General features: G+C 38.3%; 2 protein-coding genes across 2 annotated transcripts; both read right to left on the bottom strand.

The window, feature by feature from the left end:
* Positions 1 to 1,469: 1,469 nt before the first annotated feature.
* KLHL41 (kelch like family member 41) lies at positions 1,470 to 9,795 on the bottom strand. The gene is made up of 6 exons (XM_059853061.1): positions 8,050 to 9,795; positions 5,219 to 5,376; positions 5,022 to 5,129; positions 4,003 to 4,188; positions 3,309 to 3,455; positions 1,470 to 2,488 (listed from the first exon to the last, which is right to left on the bottom strand). The coding sequence occupies exons 1-6, from the start codon at positions 9,304 to 9,306 to the stop codon at positions 2,377 to 2,379; spliced, it is 1,968 nt and encodes a 655-aa protein (XP_059709044.1). The 5' UTR covers positions 9,307 to 9,795; the 3' UTR covers positions 1,470 to 2,376.
* Positions 9,796 to 9,942: 147 nt separating this feature from the next.
* Positions 9,943 to 20,609, bottom strand: BBS5 (Bardet-Biedl syndrome 5). Its single transcript, XM_059853067.1, has 12 exons — positions 20,480 to 20,609; positions 19,281 to 19,363; positions 18,403 to 18,468; positions 17,549 to 17,598; positions 16,874 to 17,001; positions 15,864 to 15,999; positions 14,777 to 14,872; positions 14,216 to 14,278; positions 13,399 to 13,533; positions 13,205 to 13,288; positions 11,479 to 11,502; positions 9,943 to 11,364 (listed from the first exon to the last, which is right to left on the bottom strand). The coding sequence occupies exons 1-12, from the start codon at positions 20,539 to 20,541 to the stop codon at positions 11,263 to 11,265; spliced, it is 1,029 nt and encodes a 342-aa protein (XP_059709050.1). The 5' UTR covers positions 20,542 to 20,609; the 3' UTR covers positions 9,943 to 11,262.
* Between the last annotated feature and the right edge of the window lie 834 nt (positions 20,610 to 21,443).

The following is a 21,443-nucleotide window of genomic DNA, read 5'->3' as shown; positions in this document are numbered from 1 at the left end:
TGTTCTGGGGGAGAGCATTGTGTGGTGAGGAACCTCCAGCTGCTTCTCCTACCCTGTGATCTGGTGTGTGCAGAAGAATGGCTGAGCCTTCTGCAACACCTTCACACACTGGAAAATCCGGCCAGGGTTTGTGCAGGAGGTATAAGACACTGAGATGTAGAAGGAAGAAGTGGAATAGTCCAGGAGAATGTTCATTGTAGAGCAGTAACTGCAGGGGCATCATGCTTGGCAAATCATCCCATTTCCAGAGACAGCCACATTGTGCCTACAGCTGCCATCACCTATGGGTGTGCCAGCTGTGCCTGGTTTCTCACACGTGCAATGAGGATATGTTTTCTTGCTTGTTTAGTAGGAACAGGACACATTCTTTTATCACTTCACCTGAAACTGGCACAGGTAAGCAACTGCATGTCTGAATTGGCCATTATGCATCTGGCTGTCACCTTTTTTTTTTACTATTCAGTAGGAGAAGAAAAATGTTTTATTAACTGAATATAAGTCACAACAGGAATGGAAAGTCAGGAAAAACCAACAGAACTGATCTAAGCTGTAAGGTACTTTCCTCCTGAGGCAGCCCTCATGTTTGTGGGATGACTGACAAAACTAGAAGATGGCAGTCTAGACACTTAGGGTTATCAAATGGACAAGGGCTACGAGATGTAATAACTGCTTTGAGGAAATGTCATTGAAGGCACAGCACATAGAAAGATTCTGTGTGCATTGTATTTTGTATAAAATGGAGAAGACAATCGTAAATATAGTGGCTGAAGTTATCAGTCAGGATGGTCGTATTTGAGCTGAACCCTGCTTTTCAGTTTTCTTCCAATTTTGTATGGATATAGTTATGAGTATGCACATTGGGAAGAGGATTAAAACTTGTTATGAGTGGTCCAGAAAGGCCACTGAAGAAAAGCAAAAAGAAAGCAATTCAGTAAAATGTGTTATTCTTGATTCTTTACACTCATTCTTTCTATATTATATCAGCAAGTGTTAGAGCAGATGAGTGATGTAAACCTGTGATCTAACTGGAACCAATACAAATAGGTGCTAAGCACAGCTGCAGATTTGGGTAGTAGAGGGAAAATGCCTCACAGATTAGGTTCTAGTGGTCAGTAACATGCTGAAATGAACTATGATGGCTGTGCCTCTGCATATGTTTACTTCTGTCTCACAGGAGAGCAATGCAAGAGGTCATCTGATAGTTGGCATTGCTATTCAATCAGGTGTGGTGGCCTTTTTTTCCAATTTAGATTTACATTTGTGAAATCCTTTAGATTGATGACACCCTCTTTATGCAATGGAGAAATCCTTTGAAGAGCTACTTGACAAAAAAAATGGTAGGCAAGCTCTGAAGAAGAAGAAAACTGAGTGCCCTATTTTGGGCAAAGGCTGTACTAAGAGCTCTGTGTCCTGTCAATATGATAGTGATGATGAGCTAATCACTAAAAAAAGATACCATCAAGTGATACTTTTATAGTTTTAAAAACAAAGTTTAATTGTTAAAAGTTTCAACATCAAAACGCATGAACTCTATAGTAAATGAAAAAGTCCTCTCTGTCACAGGTATTTGCTAAAGATAGTTCTTTTAGGACTTTTTCATGAATGCTTGTTATTGACCTCAGATCTCTGAGAAAAACTTCCATAAAATATTTGCTTTGGAAATAAATATAAAAGCATTAAAAAAGTGGAAAATCCTTGTTATCAGAAGTCTAAACACAGTAGGTAAAACAGAGCTACTAACCTTTTGAACTTCTCTCTCTACCCTCTCCTCTGTCTACTAGTATAGCTTTGGCTGAGACTGGCAATTTTTAGGCCACATAATATTAAGCCACTTTTGTTTAAAACATTCATTTCAATTCCAAGCTAAATTATTTTTTTAGGTCTGTGATGAGAATATTTCCAAGATATCACTGAAGAGTGAAGGATTTACATACATTACTATAAGGGGAAATCTGGCCTTACAAACAGTCAGTTGAAATAAAATTAGCTACCTATTAGTTGTATTTAACTTAACAATCAATTCATGCACATTGTTTGGAGGACAAGCCACCACTACCTGGATTGGATTGAGTGCAAGGAAGGCTAACTAGCGTTGTTTGCAATTTCACAGAGTGGAACATTGAGTTCTTGCCAAAATCTTAATCTAATCAACATTAATTATAACTTGTTAGAAATTTAAACACTGGCAAAAATTCAGTGGTTGCTCGTTAGCTAGAAAGTATCTTAAGAAGTGGACAGACAAATGAACTATTGAACAGTTCCCAGTATGACTAGTATGCTGCTATAAAACTGTTCAATTTGGGGGCATTTTCGTGCAACAAAACCAGAAGACCCTGTCAAAACTCCTTCACCATATCATATCTTCCAGCATTTTGTTTACAGTTTTGATAACTTGAAGAGGTTTAAGCGTGTGGCCAGGCAGGAGGCTCCAGTAGCATATCGGATCTCTTTCAGTATGCCAACCCATTCTTTCTTCTCGTCATCATACCTGCATTTTAAAAAAAGTTAGAAAATAGCTTCTTTAAATTTGAGTTTGATGCTTCAGCACACATATATGAAAAAGAGGATAGTCCACCTGTTGCAAATGATTGTAGCAACCATGTGCTTAAGGGTGCCACAAAAGCCTTTTTTGTCCTCTACTCCAGAACAGAAAGATGTTCTTGCACACAAGCTATTTTTTTCCTGGTCCCTAAAGCTTGTTGCTGACCTGTGTCATGCTTTAAAAAAGCTTTTCCTCCTTAAGCATCCCTTCTGAATTTCTTCAGATTCTTGCATATAAAGTTGGGGAGTTTTCCTTCCTACTGCCAATTAAAGCTTCTGAATTTACATTAGCAACTAAGAGTCGCAGCAGAGATATGATGTCTCATCACTGCTGCTGTGATTAGCTCAAAAAAACCTAGGAGATAGGGACTTCTGATTCTCTGGGAACATTACTCATTTCACCATCAACACATCAGTAGGTACAGGCCTCTGCATATACGTGCTTTTCTGCATCACAGTGCCACAAAAGAATGTTTTTATTGGCAAAGCTAAACATGCCAAGAGATGGCAATTTACTCTTCTAAAGAAGCTGAAGATTGTGACTTGGACTGGTCAAGTAATTAGTAGGTGGAAGTAGTCATTAGAGCCAGGTCTTATGTTTATTTGTTACTTTCTGACAAACTTTTTTATCTGTCAAATGTTTTACAGCCTGTGCTATGGATCATTTTCAGAGTTAAACAGAAAAATAGTGTTAGCCTTCAGTGACTACAAACCTCAATTTTAGATAAGACCTTTGATGAGGAAAGAGTGACTAAAATTAAACTTACTTCCATATGTCAGTGACTTCACTAGGTGCAAATTCTTTAGATTCAAGCTGAATCATTGCAAAGCCTCCAATAGCATACAAAGCTCCGCTTAAAGTGACTAAACTAATGGAACTTCTCTCTTGGGGAAATTCAGGCATTATCTCCCATCTAAGGATCAAAAGAAAAAGTCAAGTTAAACACATAAGACATACTGTAAACTGAATGCACTAAAACACTTCTCTGGGCAACAAATTGAGGTACCAAGACCATGGTTTAATAAAATGAAAAAAATCTGAGATTTATCAGCAGTATGTTCCAGTGTCTCCATCCCCTCAGGGACTTCTGCAGCTCTTAAATGACACAATTACACTGTTAAAGACATTTCTTTTCAGGGACAACTTCTTACAGATTCTCTGATTGTTCAGTAATATGCTTCATACAGACATACTGTTCCCCAGTTATTCTCATTTCTCCCTACAGTTTCCAAAATGCATATTTCTTTCAGATGGCATTAGCATGATAATTGGAGTGTGTGCAGGGGCAGGAAAAATGTCCAGAGGCCCACTCTGTAAACTGCTGTTGCTGAAGATGTGACTGTAGACCAAATGTCTCAGTGGGAGTAGAGGTACCTGAACAGCTTTGTGACTCTTACCTCAGGGCTCCTAAAAGCCTAGATGATAAAACTTGATTAAAATACCTTGAATATTGCACTCACTTATTGGTGGTCAGATCAAAAGCTTCAACAGATGCAGTAAGGCCTTCCTCAGTGACACCACCTGCAATGACAATCTTGCCCTTATGGATGGCTGTTCCAAACATCGAGCGAGGCACTTTCATTGGAGCCAGGTCTCTCCAGTCTCCTTTCTTGGGATTGTACACAAATAATCTATTAGTGCATTTCCTGGGGAGCAAAAAGAAAACTGGTGATCATTTCTAATGAACTTCTGACTTGTTCCAAATAGATCTAATTGAGATAGACTGTATGGGTTTATCTATACCACCTCTTCCCTCTCCTGGAGAATCCTTTATTCTGTCTAATCTGAGAATCCTTGCAATGTCTACAAAGTATTACTCACATCCATAGGACTTAATCAAATGTGGTTTACGTTACACAGGGCAGCCATTTCACTGTACTTTTGAGGAGAAGGACAACATCCTTTCCCAGCATATTGTATTTAGTTGGATTTGTGGAGGACTACATAAGGTAAAGGAAAGATTATGATGGCTTTTTGGCTGATAAGAGAAACTTTTATCTTAAATATCCCCCATAAAACACTTAAAAATTACCACCCCATCTTCAGTGTGAGTGAAAACTTTTATTTTCCTAATGTCATACCCAATAAGGTATAACAGGTATCACAGGCCAGAAAATTGGAAAAACTGAGGCTCTAATTCCAGGGCACCTAGGTATTTCTATCTGAAAGGAAAGAATACTTTCAGTGAAGATCCTCATAGCTATGTATTACTAATCTGTCTGTAGTGTAAGTAAAATTTGCCTTGGAAATAAGTATGGTTATTAAAATAGCAAGTTGGATTACAATTTGTATGTAATTTACCTCATTACCAAAAAGTATCCTACATTCCATAATGTGTTCCCCTCTGCCAGACTGTCAGCAACCTTAAACCAGAGATGCAGAAAAGGGAAAACCTCATTTCTGAGTGTGAGGACATAGTTTCTATTAAGGACCAAGAAGATAATGTTATTAATTGTCATAAAAAGACTTAGAGACTCACTTATCATCAGTTTTTCCACCAAGACAATATATCAATCCATTGTTTGAGATAGTTGCATGGCCATATACTTTGATGGGCAGTTTTTTGATCTCACCCCATTTCATTGCCCTGGAACAAAAAGATCACTGTTAGGTTTTTTCAACTAACAATGGGCCATCTACGTGTCCTCAGTGGGTATAACTAAATTTGAAACATACACGGGGTCATAGCACAGTACTGAATCTAGCGACTCCTCAGTGCGAAGGTCCTTGCCTGCTATTACATAGATCTTGTTGTCTGACTCTCCCAGGCCGAAGAGACACCTGGCTGACGGCAGTGGAGGAAGGGCAACCCACTCACCAGCAATGCTATCCAGCTGAAAGAGCATCAGAACAGCAAGGGTTAGGAAAGGCAAAGACTAAAATCCACACAATGAATACTGTTCCACAGAATTTATCTATTGGCACTCAGTGTCTCAACAGCAAATCTGCTTGCCTGAACAACCCGCCCTTCCCTCAGTGCAGCTAATGAATGATTTCTTCTATCCACGCATGCTTCATTGTGCTGAGACCTAGCAGAGTCAATGCCATACAATTCTCTTTGTGTCTGCTCACGCTCACTGTTTCCTTGCCTCTTTATTAAGTTCTTCTTCCTTACACAAAGGTCCCTCACTCTCAGTTCCCTGTCATGTTGGAAAGAACAAGTGGTTCTCCTTCCTGCCCAAGGGAGCAGCCACTCCTGCAGTTCCACACCTGTATGTTCAGCTGGTTGTGCTCATCGCTACAGTGAGGTGCCAGACATGCTCACACAGTTCTTCTTACTGATCAGGAGACATCACATGGCAAATGGCACAGCTTTTTCTTTTGCAATCCCTAGGGCAACAGATGTGTGTTTTGTGAGTTGTCTGAAGACACAAAAACCACTTCACTCTTAAGCAAAATAGGAACTCACTGCAGCTCCCTCAGCAATAATATTGATGTCATTTCTACTGTAGTACTCTCAGGGCTCTCTCAATTAATTAATATCCAGTATACTGAAAACACTTAAGGAGAAGCAGAGGACAGATGGCAAAATAAACCAGGATCTTCCTAGAACTGTGGTGCTTATTTTTTGTTTTGAACTGAGAACTTGTGATTGAACCTGAATTACCTCTAACATTGAAAAGGAATTATTTTTTTCAGACCTGCTGCTTATAGATTTGCTGGACATTGGTATAGGAAGGGAGGGTAAGATAAGAGTTTGTGTGGTGTAAAGGCATTTGTTAGAAAGTAGAAGAAAGTTCAGTCAAAATAAAGTTCAGGATTAGCTTGGTGACATTATTCTTCCAGGAGTACGTTCCACAGTCAAGGTTTCCATGTTAAGTGCATCTCCCAGATTTGACAGACCACCCCTGTTGGAAAGTTTTATTGCAACAGTGAAATGTAGTTCGTGGACATGGACTTCCCCAGTAGCTGGATCTGGGTGGGGTAATGAGAAGATGTACCCCTCAGAGGTCACAGCTCACTTCCTAAGTCTTCAAGATGACATATTTACTGCTGATAGGGCATCAATTTGTCAAGCATTCTCAAGCCAGTGGCAGCCTTGTTTTCTCCCAGGTTGCAAGCTACCAAATACAATGCTTCACTGGTGGAAAAAGGAAGATCAGCAAGTGAAAATTGGTTTGGCACTGCATTAATATTTTGGAGAGAACAACAGGCACATGGGTAACACAGCCAAGCATTGTAACTATAGGGAATAGCAGCAGTGAGCAAGCTTAAAGATGACAAACAAACAAACATGATTTCAGGAAATGGATCCCGACATTTTAAGTAGAATTTTGAAAACTTAATCTATTTTTAGTATCAGTCTTGAGGTTTTGTTTCTCACAGGCTCCTTTCTAGTAGCCTGAGACTTGTTCAGTTCTGGACTAAATATACATTAACTACATCAGTGTGTTATTTCTATTGGAAGAATATTTTTGTAACAAGTTTTTCACTTCAGTGATTAGTGTTTTACACCTACATAAGGAAATGAAATGGTGTTAGTCCCTCCCCTACAAACTAAGACTTCCCTCTCATCAATGTAGCAAATGTCTGAAACCAAGTCTTTTATTGTGTATGAAATGAGTGAGCCATACTCCTATAAACAATAATTGCATTTTTTAATATCCGAGGCTTCAGAATTTTATCACTGCTTATTACTGTGCATTATTTCATATTTAAACAGGACTTTTAATCTTTTAGGCCAGTGTGCCTAAAGAGAGGACGTGGCCAGCAGCATATTGCATAATTCAGCACAAAATAGTTTAAATATACACCAAAGCATGCAGCTAAAACCACAACAGACTTATAAGTTTGTCATGCTTATGGTATAAGCATGACAAACTGCATTTTTGCTAATTTTCCTGAAATATATTGTGGAGTTACAGTTAGCACTAATCAGCCTTGTATAATACAGATTTACAAAGATAAACAATTACACTCAGTTGAAACATGGTATTTAGTGTACTGACACTGACAGTTTGCTGAGAAAAAAACCTGCCTCTAAATTACATATTTATATGGCCCTTAGGTTTTCAAATGTACATATGACAAAAAGGCCTTCTGCAATTTTAGTAGCAGAAATTGCATTTAAAATACACACATTACTGCTGTCATGAAAGTATTTCAGATGCAAAAAAGAAAGACATCTCATCAGATCTAAACCAGCTAAAGCACTCCAGATTTCATCAGAGTTAACAAAAATACACAAAAAGTATTTTACAAAAATATTATTAGACCTAAATTTAGACATCTGCACAATGAAAAATCTGGGCCTTAATGAAAAGCAGTGCCTAGACAGAATATACTAATCTTCTTAATATTTTCTGAGATCTCACCAACAGTTAATCTTGAAAAAGATGCAAGGCCCTCAGTTTCATTTCTGTCTCTGAGACAAAAATAACTCTCTCCAGATACTTCTCTCCATCACCATACAAAGACACTAGACAACCCACTTGCAGACACTCAGAAAACTTTTCAGTAACCCTCATAAGCACCTATTATTATACCAACAAATATCAAGCTTGTACCTGGAAGAAGTACGACTGGAAAGGCTGATCCTTATTCTCCTCTTCCACATAGAGTCCTCCAACAATATAGACCTGATTTTGTTTGGTGACTATACTGGAATGATTTCTGGGAATCTGTTCTGCGAGGGCTGCTAGGTAGCATTCATTTTCAAGAGGATCATAAGCTACTGCAGCAGTGTCATTAACCAGAAGAATCAGGTCTTTGACGAACATGCCATGCCTGGGAAGGTCATTTAGGTAGCCAGGCAGTAAATCTTCATCTCCTACATCGCCATTCACCTCCCCTTTGGTTGACTTTTCTGTGCTTTTGCTAGAGTCAGGCAGTTTTCCAGCAAAAGCATCCTTAATAATCTTAACTTTTTTCTGAAGGTCTGAGTTGCTTTTAATTATATCATCCTTCTCAACCTGTTCTTTGAAATATTTTTCTGGCATTAGACGAAAGCGTATGCAGTCAAAAATTTCCCCCAGGCTCTTTACTCTGTTCTCCTTGTCTGTTCGGACCCATCTCATTACTGCTTCAAATACCAGCTCTTCCTTCTCTACGTTTAAACTGTCAGGTGAAATAACTGAGATAAGTTCATGCGGGGCAAGCTGCAAGAAGTCCTCTTCTTTGCAGATCTGCACAAAGTGATCTGAAACAAAATCGCGGGCAGAAAATGCAAGTCTTGGGCAATCAAGCAGAACACCTAACCGAAGGATGGCCAGACAGTTACCAACAGCAAGCCTCTTCTGGAGGTAGGAGACGCACACAGTGAATACAGAAGGGATCTGAAAGCGGCTGGCCAAAGCAAAAATATCTTGCACATTAGAATCATTGAGATCAATACTTGCTGAATAAAGGTATTTGACAATCATATCCAGAATGTTGGGGTCAACATTATCTAGAACTACTTCCTTCTTTTTCTCTTCATTTTGCTCAGATAAGAAATACTCACGAAAATAAGGGCTACATGCCGACAGAATCAATCTGTGGCAAGGCAGGCTTCTGTCACCAGCTTTTAGAGAGCAATCTACAAACTTTTTCTCTTCAAGGAGTTCCTTGAGGCCATCCTGAAGGAGGGTGGATTGGTAAAGTCTGAGCTCTTCAGTGAGTTCCCTTTGGGAATCCATTTCACAAACACTTGGGAAAGGGGAGGGAGTAGAAAGCTTTAGCTGTTGTCTGTCCAAAGGTTTGTCTGTAAAAAAGGCAGACCAATGTGCTTTTTGCCCTGCTTGAAGCCTCTGCAACTTAATCTCACTAGCTAAATATAGGTACATACTCTTACAGGTCGGAATTTGGGATGGACGGTTTGGAAAAACAGAGTTGCTCTTGCAGCTGTCAAAGACTGAAAGAAGCAACTGCTGCTCTTAGTCACTATGGTCAGGTTTTGCCATCATTCTCCACATTGAATCAGTAAGATTATGTGCAATGTAATAAATTATTTGACATGAGTAAGGACAGCAGCATGTGACCCTCAGTGAGACAGCTATGAGCAAGAGTGCACAGATACATGTTACTAAATATTCTGAAATATTATAAATCAAGTTGTCAGTTTTAACTACTGTTCACTTTTTCAGAGTTGCTTAATACAGCTCATTGCTGCAGTCATAAAGATACCAAAAAACTCCATAACTTTGTATCGATCACCTTTGTTCTAAGATTATCTTTACACAGAACCATCTCACATATACAATTTCTTCAGATATTAAGGCCTTGAAATTTTGGGCTGCTTCTTCCTATCTATTTGGTTTTAAACCAAACACTAATGTTTAGACATAAAATATGTGTTATTTCAGGTAAAGTTTTGCTTTCCAAAAGAATTCAAATTGAAGTCTCCACCCATATGGTAAAATATTCTTTGAATGTAATGGAAACAGGATCAAAATACAAAATACAACTACTTGAATGCAAGATTTACAACAACATATAATATTATCAAAGTTTATTGAAGTAATGACTGCTTTTCAATATAGGTTGTATTTCATTAAAGTATATACTTTGAAAGATTTTCTACAAACACCAGTATTACATTTGCACCACAGTTACTTTAACAGTCAGCTGCTGAAACAACAGCTGAGAGGACAGCTCATTTGACTTTTTCCATTTATAGAAAACAGCACAGAGGTTTTATCTCACTAGAAAACGTAACAGCTGTGTCTTCCTTTAAACAATAAATGACTCATTTCTCTATAACACATAACATCATGAAAGGTCTAATGACTCACACACAGAAGCTATTTGCATGTGCCCTGTTTTCTAGATCATCGCTTTAAAAAGTGCTCTGGCAAAAACAAACAAACAAACAAACAACTGTATGAAGATATCTGGATTACAATTAAAACTTTGAATAATACATGCTGAACATTTAGCAAAATTATGAGACATGAAAGCTATTATTTGAAACAGAATTGCTTTTGCTTAAAGCTATCAATAACACAGCCAATATGCCTACATACAAAATGTTCCCTGTATGATGGTATTTCTGTGTTGCAAATCATTAAACAAGTTATGGAAATGTAACTCAAACATAATCATTATGGGAAAGTATATCACTGTGTATAAATACATGAATACTTGAAATTGAGCATCAAACTGCATACTTCACACTGCCCTGTCTCAGGCAGTGGTCTCCATGTTCAGAAAAAGAGAAGGCTTCTTTTTCTGACATAGTGCTGTGTAAAATGGCAAGCAGTGCCTGCTCCTGGCAGGCAAAGGGCAATACATAAACAAAGAAGCCATGAAGTTATAAAAAATAATGGTGGCTACCTGCTATAAAATGGTGTCTGAAACACCACGGCCGAATTTGTGTTGTCAGGGGAGGGCGAAAGAGGCCAATCCTGAAAACAGCGGAGGTTACAAGTGTGTCAAATGGCACTGCCCTGCCATTTGGAGGTGGTGTGGAGGGACTCCCAGGCGCTCCCAGTCTGACGTGACCGAGGGCCTGCAGGGGGCAGCGCTTCCCGCAGCAGCCCCGTCTGCCTCAGAGTGGCTCTCCTCCCACTGCTCAGACAGCAACACAGGCAATGCTCAGCTCTTAAGCATACAAGGTTTTTGAGTAACCCTTCTTTTATGTCATAGCCTGAGGGCTTATTATATAATATTTGCCTGCTCTTTAGCTTTGGCATGTTCTTTCTCTGCTACTCCGATATCTCTAAATTATCTTCTACAGATCTAAATCCAGCAAGAACAGAGAGTTTTTCCCTGCTTAGGAAACAAACATGTGCCAATCTAAATCAGGTCATTACTTCCCAGAGTCCCTGGAGTGTGAATCCATCCTTCAGCTTCTCTATTGCAAGTCCCAGTTCTTCTGAAAAAACAGGCTCCCGATCATGTTGCTTTTTGAATACATGACATATGAGAGAAAATAAAATAAAGCAGAAGGCACTTTTTAATTTCATTATCCCATTTTATCAACAGGAATTTGATAGTATGAAAAAGTATCTCCTTACCTTGTTTTCATCAGCAAAGTAAGCCTGCAAAGGAAAACAAAAGAGAACTGTGAAAACAAGTCTAAAAACCACATCTGCTAATAATTCCTTGGGGTCAAAACTGTATTGAGTAGGTCTTCCACAAGAATCCAGTCTACATGGGTTTTACTTCTAAGTTAAAATAATTTACAAAACGGTACTAACAGGATTTTCTGTTTTGGATTATAGATTAGATACCACTAGATTATGGTATTTTTCATTTCAAATACCAACTTTTGAAATTTCCATCATAATAAAGGAAGACTTTTTAAATGGCAACATTTTTGTATTACATTTGTTACACTGACAAACACTTTATAGGGAATATTAATATGATGACAAACTGACAGCATCTTGGCATTTTTTTGCCTCATGAGCAGCAGCTTTTACTGTTCAACATCAAAAACTAGCTTAAAATGTATAACATCAAAATTGAGTTGGCATCATACTCAATGTAAGAAAAGAACGTAGAGTAATAGAACAACTCCATAAACAGAGATGTGGGAAAGACATACCATCTTTCCTATTCTGTGTGGGTGGAAATTCAGGCTCAAACTTTTAGGGATATCAGATCTCTGAAAATATCCACACTCTAGAAATCTCCGGACCAGCAGGTTCTAGATCTTATTTACCAAAAAGAGCCCAGTCTTGCTTCAGCTGCCCCTGTGGACTGGTGAGGGGCAGCAAAGAAAGCACTTTCCTGCAGCATCAAGTATTGTGGAATGTTGGTGTGTAGCTGCTCCTTGGGTCCTGGGCAACCTGTGCCTCTACAGCAACAAACTTCTAACCATTTTCAGCTTCCAGTTTTTGCTTGAGAATATACAAAGCACAGTTATTTAGTTCAGGTGATAAAGGTACCAAGAAAGCAAAAAGATCTCCATTTAAGGGGAAGGTATGTCTTGAAATATGCTGAAGACTGAATAAAAATGTGCAAAAATAAAAAGAAGCCAAAAAGCAAGGAAAGAGGGAAAGGAAAAAACAATAGCTTATCTGTGTTAGTAAGAGGCTGGAAAATTAAAAGGAGTGGAAATAACACTCATGCTAGGCCTGTTAATTTATCAAATTTCAGGGATTGGTCAATGCATCAAGGCTAACACTTGAAAACATGTGCCATCTACCCTTGCAGTCAGTCATGGAACCAAGTGCTACTGGGTTGCACGATAAGGTTGGAAATCTGTTGGAAGAGGGTCAATCAAGCAACCTAATGCATTTTAAATAAATTTTCCCAAAATACTGGGAGACATAATAAAATGTAAAATGTAAAATTATTGCTGCCTTTCTAAAAATGTTGCAAGTTTCAATCTTAGATGAATGTTGAGCATATAGATATCACCATCTATTAGTCTACTTTAAGAGAAGGCAAATTATTGTTTCAGTAATGTATCTGAATATATTGTACTGCTGATTTTCAAGCCACTCCCGATTTTAATGTGTTGAGAAACTACATACAACTATTCTTTTAAATATCTACTACTATTTCTTTTGAATGATATTTGAATAATAGTTTGTTCTTAAATTAAAAACTCATATACAGAATAAATTCCTGTAATAATCAGGATGTTTAATAAAAGGCATGGAGATGTGTTTTAAATATAGAAAGTACAGTTGCAGCTTATCTTTAACAGAGGAATACAGCTGTACATTGCTTAAATCTGAATAACCAAACAAGAATGATTCTATTTTTCTGGTTTTTTGTGGAGCCGCTTACCACAAAAGCATCTGTATGTTCATCAGCTTCTATTTCCACATCATCTGGAACCTGCTCCACTGTTAGGTCTTCAAGGGGTTGAGGCTGCAAATTATAACACTGTAGTAAGTAAATTCACATATCTAGTATGTTTATTTATTTTTATTATTGTTAACACAGTATTGTATCTAATTTAAAGTAAATAAATGGAGTACCTTTTCTTCCATTTCATAATCCACTCCAAATATAGGATTAGCTGAATAAACTTTGTGAAGTGAATTAATCTCCTTCACTGCTTCCTGTAGTTTCTCTACAGGGTCTATTTTAAAACCAAGTACATATCCTCCACTCTATATAACAGAGAAAAAAGACAACATCTGTTTATTAGTCTTACTTTTTAAACAATTTTTTCTCCATAATAGTGATTTCCAGTTAAATGATAGCAATTTTCAGCTTGCTGAGAAAACTTGAATCATGGGTGAAATAAAACAATGACAATGCTTCTCCATGAGATAGATAAGCTTTTAACCATTAGCCCATTATATAAAAGGGGAACAAACTCCTTATACAGAAAGCCACACGTAAAACAAGGGTGGGACAAATTCAGAAGTGATATTAATGATTTATTCCCAGCCACTCAGCAAATGTTGAGTCTGTTAGATCTTGATGCTGTTATTAAAAAAGCTTTCAGATACACAGAGACAATTAAAAAGATTTAAAAGAGTGGTCTTAATTAAGTACAGAATTAATTTGATCCCAAAGATAATCTGTCAGAAGACAGTGTATTTGACAGTTATAAGCTAGTCATGCTGGCCTATTGTTGCTTTGCTTAGAGAAACTGTAATTCCCAACAGCCATATTGACCACAACATATACTTAAAGCAATGCAAAGAGAACTTTCTTAAAGTTTTCAAAAGGCCACACAGAAGAAATGCTCTATGTCACTTAAAAGTAGACCCATGACATTTCAAAATTAGAGAAATATTGTATATATGTATAATAAAAATGTAATCAACAGAAAAAGCTTCTTACCTGCTGAGAACTCTCTATCACAAGTGCCAAGCCAAACTTTGAGTCTCTCATTTTTATTGAACGCTAATGAAAAAGAAGTATAATGCTGTTAAAAATTTTGTAATTACTGGATAAAAATCTCATTTCAGTTTGTTTTTTTACAGTGTAATAACTACAATTACTGGTTCTGGAAGCTTGGCTACCAGCATTCCCTCCCATTTACCATTACAAATCTGAACCCCTGAAACCTCAGGGAAAAGTGTTTTATTAGAAGTGGTAACAGTAAATTTCTGAACATCAGGTTCACAGATTATTAATTCCAGTGTATGTAGGTGGCATGAAGCATCAGAGTAAATATTAAAAAGTTTGAAATACAAGCCATTTTCAACACCTGTACCTGCCCAGGAAATCCCCTAACTAATCTGGACAGAAAAGAAAATATACCCTGTGGATGATGCTGGAAAAACTAAGTTCCTCTCTGAATGAGAGATATGAAATACAATTTTGGTAACCTGTGAGTTTTAACCAAAGACTTGAACATATGCTGTTTCATTTTGAAAATGGTTGTTGTAAGATACTTACAATTTGCAGATATGGTATGCTGACATTAAAGCTTTCATTCATATTTGCATGCCAAACTATTCTCACATTAGTAATAAAAAATGTTCCCAAATTTCCCTATTAAAGAAAAATAATGTTAGAATAGCTTTAAGGACAGACTTTTTTCCCCCAAATATGATGACTACTGCTATCCATTTACATACAAGTAAGATACAGCTTCATATTTTATTCACTAAAAGCCTGATTCTTCCCTACCAAACCCAGTTGAAATGTTTCTATGATTGCAAAGAAGCAGGATCCTATCTTTAAAGGCTATGTGAATCTGAGTAATGAAAATAGCTGTGAGTACCTACTACTGCAGCAAAGCTGGATCAAGTCACAGCCCAGCCAAGCTGATGGGAATACATGAAGCATCTGAGCGTTATTAACTGTACAGATCTGCAATTGGCATAAAGCGTAAGTATAAAGGCATGTGGGTTAAACTTAGGTAATTGAGGAGATGTGTGCCAAGGGAATGTAGAGGAAAGAACTTTTTAGCTTGTCAGAGTGGATCAAATTTCTATTCTGGACTAAAATTGCACAGACAGAAATATCAGCTCCTGTTTTGTTTCACTGCTCCAGGAAATGCTTGCAACTAGTGCCCTGTAAAATAATAAATGTTTTCTATTTTAATCTTAAAGTTGTTTTTTAAGACACAGAATCCCTTCCAATATTTTCAATTTTCATTAATCAAAAGACGATATAATCTTACTACTGTTTAACCAAAGCTGCATGTAAACACACAAGTATTCAGCAGAGCACTTCAGAAACATGATCTTCTTTCAGTATCATACAGAGCTTCAGACTCCTAAATATATCTTTTCAATAAAAACTGTATATCTAGTTCCTTGTATATTAGCCAGGTCATGTAGACTTCAGATTACCAAAAGGAAATTTTGTTGTAATGACTAGCAAATATATGGAATCAGTTTCTCTGCACACATCAGCTGATGAACAGCATTAAGGGTAATTCCTTGGAGGTTACAAAACTACAGGAGTACAATTGCTAGATAAAAGCCTAAACATTTTAACTTCTCTGTAGTCAACGTATTCTGATTCTTCACTATACCTGATCACTTGATAAATTCCAAACTCCATTGACTTTATCATATATTTGTTCTTGTGGTAACAATCTCAATTGCTTGTTTTGGATCAATGCACTTCTCAGCTTCAGATCACGATACATTTTGGAAGTTTCATAAGCTCTGCAAAAAATACAAAATACGTATTAGTTCATACATAGTTCTGGTTTTCTACTATCGTTACCTTTTGTTTCAGTACAGATATGAAATGTATACTTTCAGCTTTTCTTATCACCACATTGCACAAAAGTGAGAGTATTATTAAAACTTTTTCAACATAATTAAGTATATTCCAGCTTTCATTAATGAAATGATCTTTAAAGTTAAGACAGGTTTTTAATGACTTTTTGATCTCCTGTAGTGTTCATATCTATACTACTTCCTCCTTTTCCTTAAGACAGTCATCACCCAGCCTCTATTGCAAAGCATTAAGTTCTCTGGGTGCCATGATATACATAGCATGGACATTAACAATCCTTTATTTTCCAGTGTCAATCAAATCACAAACATGCAATATATATGTCAGTATACCACAGCTCTTAAATAGACACCCATGGTAATGTAATATGCACACATTCATTCAGATGACTTGTCTTTAGGTGGGAAGCATACAGTGTTTTGCAGTCAGTGAAGAGTTCTGACCAGGATTTAACTCTTCATTTCCTTTACATGGTCTGAAATAACAGGAAATTTATTGCAGACAGATATTGTAACTAGAAAATGCCCACTGAAATTAGCTCCTTTATACTCTTATTTGTTCAAATAGTTTATACACAAAACCATATAAATTTTGATCAATAACTAGTAAAATACACATTAATTTTCATTATGTGCAGCTATCTACTAAAATTTGTGATCATTCTCCCCCTTCCTTCCATTGTTCTCTTTAGGGAAAGTTTTCTGAATGTTGAATATGGACAGTCATATACTATGTCTATCAGCAGTTGTAATCCCCCATATCTGAGTCCTTGATCAAACACTCTTTTATGTACACTACCTGTGCACAGCAATAACTGAAGTGAAGAGTCTGGGACTTCCAGGAACAACATTGGTAAATATGAACTCAAAGCGAGTATTGTTACATTTAGTCAATATATACAGAGCTTCTGTCTGCCCTCGTAATTTCTGTAAGGAAAAAAATGACATTTTACGTTTTGTCAGTTTGGTAACTTGATTGTACAAATAATAAATAATCTTCAGATATTGTCTAAATTATTGTTTTAAACAGTGTTTATGGAGGTGTAATCCTGATTCTACCAGGATTACCAGTAGATTCTAATCTACTGCTCTCTTCAACTGAATTTATTTTTCTTTTTGACTAGCTAGCAGTTCCATCGACAGTAAAACTAATGCAGGCTGCCTGCTCTACATTTGCAATATCATGACTGAAACTGTATTTTTGGTTCTGTTATCATATGGTTGCCCAGGAAATCTACCTGATCTTCCTGCTAGTTCTTTGTGGCAGGTCAAACAAATAGCCTCACAGGTGCATGCAATACCATTCAGGCTATGTATTTGGGAGCTGTCCACTTTTAAAACAAAACTTTCATTACTATTCTTTACTGTTCTTGCAAGTAAAGTTTCAGATTATTGTTGTTGATATAGTGCAGTAAGTATAAGCAACTAATTACAGCTTCTTTTTTTATTTTTAAAAGTATTTTTTGGAACTTACTGAGTTGGCAGTTCTTGTAGTTATATTTATAACGCAGTTGTAACCGACAGCTTAAAAGTCAAGGGAGAAAAAAACATTGTTTTGAGAACAAGAAAAATAACAGTCAAAATTACAAAGTATATTACTGAATTTTTTAGTGCAGCTTTGGATGCTATGTGTGAGAATTACATTTTGTGGTTAACAGTCTGGGTCCTCATCACAATCCTGAAGACTAATTTGAGCTAGAAAGGATTTTGGAAGGTTCTTCGGTCAAGTGCTCTTCTCAAATCAGGACCAATTCTGGCTGCTCAGTGTACTATCCAATCCAAGAAATATTTCCACAGAAGGGGACTGCACACTGAGCACTGGAAATAATTTGTGTACAAAGGAACTGCATCCTGCCCCTGTTTCAGCACATGAAATTAAATACGAGCAAAACCCTCACTGCTCGAACAGTTTTAACTCATATAGTTAAAATGAGAAACTTATCCAGAGTTTACAATACAACAACTGGAAAGGCAGGTACTTGAGGGGAATAAATAGAGAAACGCAGAGTATGAATAAACAGGTGGCAACAAGAGCTACAGAGCTACAAGTAATTTTTCATTTGGCCGATGAATCCCATATCGGCCAAATGAAAAATATGTCTCAAGAACTCTTCAACTTCTTTTCTGAGAAATTAACATAGAATACTGAATATTACTATTTTGCTATGAATTATCATCTCAGTTCCTATATCATAAAGAGATTAATTAGTAACAGTGTATTTCAGACCTTCCAGAGCAACACAGCTATACTTCAGCATTCTCTACTGAAATCAATACTTTGTGAAGGAGTAGCAAGCCACCACGAAGGAAACAAAAGGTAATACTTACAGAGGTTGACTCTGGGCAATGACAGTGAGCGCCAAATGATCCGCAAATTTGTCACAAGCAGTCTGCCTGGAGATAAAAGTGTAGCTATTTTTAATCTAAATACATTCCATTAAATGAAATATTCAGAAACAGCAGGATATTCCTTCCGCTTGACAGGAAAAAGAAGAAAAGCACAGGACCTCCCACCAGAAAAATCACTAAACCACTATACACTTAAATGCTTAAAATGCTAGCAGAGAAAATCCAACAAGGAACAAATTAAACAGCTTCTAATATATACCAGCATTCCTCAAAATCAAACCAAGAACAGTTATTGATTCCAATACAGATGCTTGTAGTAAAAATGTGGACACAATTAGTGCAGAACTGCTCTGGGGAGGAGAAGGGGAAGGCAGTGACTTAACTATCACAGCAGTGTTCATGAAAAACCTCACCCCTTTGCCATATGCAAATTTATTCCATTCTGGACCCTGGAGAGCAGCACATCCAACCCCCTTGAAGGGTCATCTCAGCATGCTGGCAGCTTCAGCCCCTGCCCACTACGTATTCCTTACTTCAGTAAGTTAATTCCTTACTTCAGATTCAGTTAAAAACAGGGTGGGACAAGCTAAGCGTTAAAGAGGATTACAGCAGAACAGCACCACACTGTTTATAAATGTTTATTCCTACAAGGCTTTCAATTCTAAGCAAATTCTGAGACAAGAATCACCTTCCTACAACTTTAAGAAAACATTCCAAGGCAGATCTGAGAAACAGGCAGGATCTCTTCTGTGCAACAGAGCACTGATACAGAGTTCAATGGGAACCTGACAGGGCTTTCATAAACCTACACAGGTTAAAGAGTAGAAAGTTTACAATGTCCCTGAGTATGCAGTTACCTCTGTCTCCATTGTTTCCTTTGGTATCTTCAACAGACTCTAAGCAGTCTATAAGGACCTCTCCAGGTCTCATTTTCATTTGTCTAAAAAAAGGCAAAACAATTTGATTTATCTTCCAAGAATAAGGCCATTTTTATTTCCCTGCTTTGCTTTCCTCTGTTTTCTGCTTAGTACATCATGCAATGAAAAATCCACACATGCACACATACATACAAATCAACTTTACATACCTGCAATTATCACTACATCTCATAGATCAAAAATATAAATATGTTTATTATTAAATTATAACAATAAATAAATAAATAATTATGCAGCAAGTGTGACCATGAAAACTATACCCAAAAATAAGGACAAAGTGTGTGGAAATTGGAGGAAAAAGCAAAAAAAAAACCCACTTGCATTCATGTAATTTTTAGGGGACAGAGTTTATTGCCTCTTGATGTAAATTCAGGTCATAAGGAGTGGAGCTAGGCTCAGGAAAAAAGAGATGGCAGCAAAGGAAATATCAGATGTATAAGAATATGTGAAATATGTGCTAAATTTTTCACAAAGGGTGTGGCCTGGCTTTTTGTTTGTTTGGTTTTTTGTGAGGTCTTCTATTTATTTGTTTGTATTATTATTTTGCTTTATTTAACTGATCTAACCACTTACATAACAACCAATGCGATGTGAATTTTTGCTGTACTTTAGTCGTATTGTCAAAAGCAGCCAAAACTCTCCACGTATGGCATGACAGAAACAAAACGTATTATTAAGACACGACTTTCGTGAAATACTGCACAGCCGCCGCCCCGTTTGCCAAGTGCTGCTAACCATGAGCGCCACCGTCCCCGCAGACACACACCTTCAGATTCTCAGCGCTAGAACAGCTCAGCTGGGAAAAGTACACACCCTTCCCTCAGTCCTCCAGTGCCCATCTTTTGTTTTATTTCCTTTTTATAGACTGGTAAGGGTGCGTGGACCCCACCCAGCAAGCACTGACCGCCCCGTCCCGCCAAACGAAGTAGCTCTTGCTCCGCCGCCGCCACACCGGGGCGCTCCCGGCACACGCGGGGGCGCTCCCGCCGTGCACCGCGCCCGTACCGGTGCTCGGCCTCAGCCTGCGGAGGCAACGCTCAGCCAGCCGCCTGTCGGCGCCGGGCGGGCCCGAGAGCGCCGCTGTGAGGGCAGGGCGGGGTCGGGACACGGACACTCACTGTGGGGAGATGTCGAAGCGGACATCCCTGTCCTCCCACAACACGTCCAGCATCCCGCTCATGGCCGCCACCCGTCCCGACGAGTCCGCGCGACGCCTTGGCAACGGCGTGGGGGGGGAGTGTGGGTGGAGTCTCGTGCTCTGCGGCCGCCGGGATTGGCTGCGGCGCCGCACGCGGGGAGCGCGCGCGCATTCGCGCCCATCCTGGCTCCTCCCCCGGCTCGGCTGAGGGGGTGAAACATAAATCCTGAGGAGCCTTGGCATTCTGTGTAATGCAGCTTTGAGCTCTGCGGATTTGCGGCGCTGATTGTTTGTTTGGTGGTTTTGGGTTTATTTTAAACTAGGTGAGGTGTGTAATTTTTGATTTGGAACGAGTTGAAAACTGTATCCACATTTTAATTGCAGTGCCCTACCACTTTCAAATTAAAAAAAATACTACTCCAAATAAGACTCATAAGAAAAAAGCTTGGCGTCTGGTAGTTCTTCCCCTAAAGCTTGTCCCTGGGTAGGCGAGGAGCCCTCGCACCCATCTGGAAATGGACACAAGCGGGATGAAAGAAAGCGGCGGGAGGTGCCCCGAACTCTCTCTGGCCCCTGAGCAGAGGCGCTGAGCGTTCTGAGGGCACAAGGCAGGGAGGGTGTTTAAGTTGAGGCCTAACTCCGCTTTTTGTTGATACGCTCGAAGTTACCATTTGCTCAGGGGAAAAAAACCAACCAACCAACCAAACAACACAAATCCAACTTAAAATGATCAGCGAGTGCATAATCCAAGATGTTTGGCCTTGCTAAGGGCTGTGGCAGAAATCCGGTTATGTTATCAGAAGCACATGACACAGTGAATGTCATTTAGCTGTGAGGTAAGCTTTTAGTCTCATAATGTACCATTATCCATTTTCTGTCCTGGCAGTAAAACCAAAGATGTTTTATTAGAAATAAGTTTTAAAGTATATTAAATAACAGGAAAT

The sequence above is a fragment of the Haemorhous mexicanus genome, chromosome 8 (genome assembly GCF_027477595.1).
Source record: "Haemorhous mexicanus isolate bHaeMex1 chromosome 8, bHaeMex1.pri, whole genome shotgun sequence".
Classification (NCBI taxonomy): Eukaryota; Metazoa; Chordata; class Aves; order Passeriformes; family Fringillidae; genus Haemorhous; species Haemorhous mexicanus.
This window is presented reverse-complemented; position numbering and strand designations above follow the sequence as displayed.

Bases quoted from the DNA above. Each gene is read 5' to 3' on its own strand.
- KLHL41 (XM_059853061.1), bottom strand. From the start codon at position 9,306: ATGTACCTATATTTAGCTAGTGAGATTAAGTTGCAGAGGCTTCAAGCA. The intron at 5,130-5,218 runs GTATGTTTCAAA...TTTTTGTTCCAG, and splicing joins GTACTGTGCTATGACCCCGT to GGCAATGAAATGGGGTGAGA. The intron at 3,456-4,002 runs GTGAGTGCAATA...TTTGATCCTTAG, and splicing joins TTTGATCTGACCACCAATAA to ATGGGAGATAATGCCTGAAT.
- BBS5 (XM_059853067.1), bottom strand. From the start codon at position 20,541: ATGAGCGGGATGCTGGACGTGTTGTGGGAGGACAGGGATGTCCGCTTC. The intron at 17,002-17,548 runs GTAAGTTCCAAA...TTTTCCTTACAG, and splicing joins CTACAAGAACTGCCAACTCA to AAATTACGAGGGCAGACAGA. The intron at 16,000-16,873 runs GTAGTGTACATA...TATTTTTTGCAG, and splicing joins TCAGTTATTGCTGTGCACAG to AGCTTATGAAACTTCCAAAA.